Below are 1,929 nucleotides of genomic sequence, written 5' to 3'. Positions count from 1 at the left end.
GACCTGTCCGCCGGGTGAGTCCTGAGACCTGTCCGCCGGGTGAGTCCTGAGACCTGTCCGCCGGGTGAGTCCTGAGACCTGTCCGCCGGGTGAGTCCTGAGACCTGTCCGCCGGGTGAGTCCTGAGACCTGTCCGCCGGGTGAGTCCTGAGACCTGTCCGCCGGGTGAGTCCTGAGACCTGTCCGCCGGGTGAGTCCTGAGACCTGTCCGCCGGGTGAGTCCTGAGACCTGTCCGCCGGGTGAGTTCTGAGACCTGTCCGCCGGGTGAGTCTTGTGTCTCAATCATGCGCGAGTTGAGTTTTCTTCCTGGTAACATCATTAAGTTAAATAATTATAACTATTGTTGAGGAGAGAGCAGTGCAAAGTATTCAACAGAAATGATTACTCATACATTTATTAGCAAAATATAGACTATAATTACAATGCGTGAGTGAATTAAAATTAGTAATGCCTCAATGATGGACATTTTCACAGTAAGCAACGCATGTCAGGCGAACAGAGGCGGCTGTCCCGACGACATGTTGTGCCTGCCTAACACCTCCGGCGGCCGTACCTGCGCCTGTCCCTCCAACCCTCCCGTGGCGGCCGACCAGTACCAGGGCTGCACTGATATTGTCCTCTAACTTCCCCCAACAGGAGAAGGCATCCTACGCAATAATTAGGTCCTCCGTTCGAGAAAGTTTACTGATATTGTCCTCTGACTTCCCCCAATAGGAGACGCGCCCTGCGCAATAATTAGGTTATAACCTCAGTTCGGGGAAATTTTGAAAATACAATGTTTCTTCAGAATTGAAATTGTTACATTTTCTGGGCAATTTTCTGAATATAAATCTTCTCACTAATTTTGTAAAATGAAGGAGCATATTCATGTTAAAACTTGTGCTTAACTTCCATTCTTAGTATGCAGTACGGTTAGTAAACAATAAAGCATCAAATATCTGTGAAATTTTGAAATATTTTGATAATTGCCTTCACATCTGAAAAAAAACTGCCACCTGAATCATATCCGTCACTCACACGTATTTTCACAAGTATATTGCTTCGCCCTCGCAAAATATGTTCCTAGACGATAATGCATCCTTGGACATGTAATAACCATTCGCCAAAACACCTAATGAAAGAAAAATATGTTAAATAAATAATTTCTATTCTTTTCTAATTGCTTTGAGTGAAGAATTGTCCCTTAGACTCGAAGTCATCTGAATCTGACCAGATTCGTTCCGATATCTTCGAGCTGCAGAATTGACCCATTGTAAAAATTCATTAGTAATCAATAAAAATTATCTAAATTAACTATACAAGTGGTACTTTATTTTTTTGTCAGTTAAGAATTGCTTTGGTTAACGTGAGATTAGTTGTAAGCAATTAGCACGTATTGGATGATTGACTCGTAATATTTTTTCTGAGACTCTTCACGAGACTGCTGGAGAATTTTCTCGAGTCTTCCTAGTGCTAATAATATTCATGTAAAAACTGAATAACAAAGTTGGTGTGGTATTTTTTAACGTTTTTTAGTTCTTCCTTTAAATTTACACACGATAAAAACAATGAAAATGTAAGTCTAGTTTGCCATGACCTTCGTTTGTTCGTGCCTCACCTAAAATAGACAAGGCCTCGTTTTGAAACAAATGACCAGTTAATGATTTATGACTTACTATTTATACTTATAAAAAAAGGGCTAATAAACTTGTGAAACTCGTTGTAAGGTTTTTCATTCCCATCAAATTATCTAATTTAAGATAGCTTGCCTAGCCCTCTTCTGCAGAAGATAAATTCATAAACTATTTCTTGAAACTCTTCAAGGAGTCAGAACTCTAAACAAATCTCTGCCAAGAAAATTGCTCTACGTTGTTGGAGTATTAGCTAAAATTGGATGAATTAAAAAAATAACTTCAACAAGTTTCCTCTCACCAGAAGAGGCACCAAGTT

At 40.5% G+C, this 1,929-nt stretch overlaps 1 protein-coding gene across 1 annotated transcript in view; it reads left to right on the top strand.

Annotated features, from left to right (window-relative positions):
- The window catches only part of LOC108672425 (nidogen), a 37,944-nt gene extending 36,244 nt beyond the window's left edge, over positions 1 to 1,700 (top strand). Inside the window, exons 31-32 of the mRNA XM_018160074.2 lie at positions 20 to 39; positions 475 to 1,700. Coding sequence (XP_018015563.2) covers positions 20 to 39; positions 475 to 623 — 169 coding nt within the window. The 3' untranslated portion in view covers positions 624 to 1,700. The remainder of the gene's footprint in view (positions 1 to 19; positions 40 to 474) is intronic.
- Positions 1,701 to 1,929: the final 229 nt, after the last annotated feature.

This window comes from Hyalella azteca, unplaced genomic scaffold, assembly GCF_000764305.2.
Source record: "Hyalella azteca isolate HAZT.00-mixed unplaced genomic scaffold, Hazt_2.0.2 contig8433, whole genome shotgun sequence".
Classification (NCBI taxonomy): Eukaryota; Metazoa; Arthropoda; class Malacostraca; order Amphipoda; family Hyalellidae; genus Hyalella; species Hyalella azteca.
Note: the sequence above shows the minus strand (reverse complement) of the source record. Positions and strands in the feature narration are given on the sequence as shown.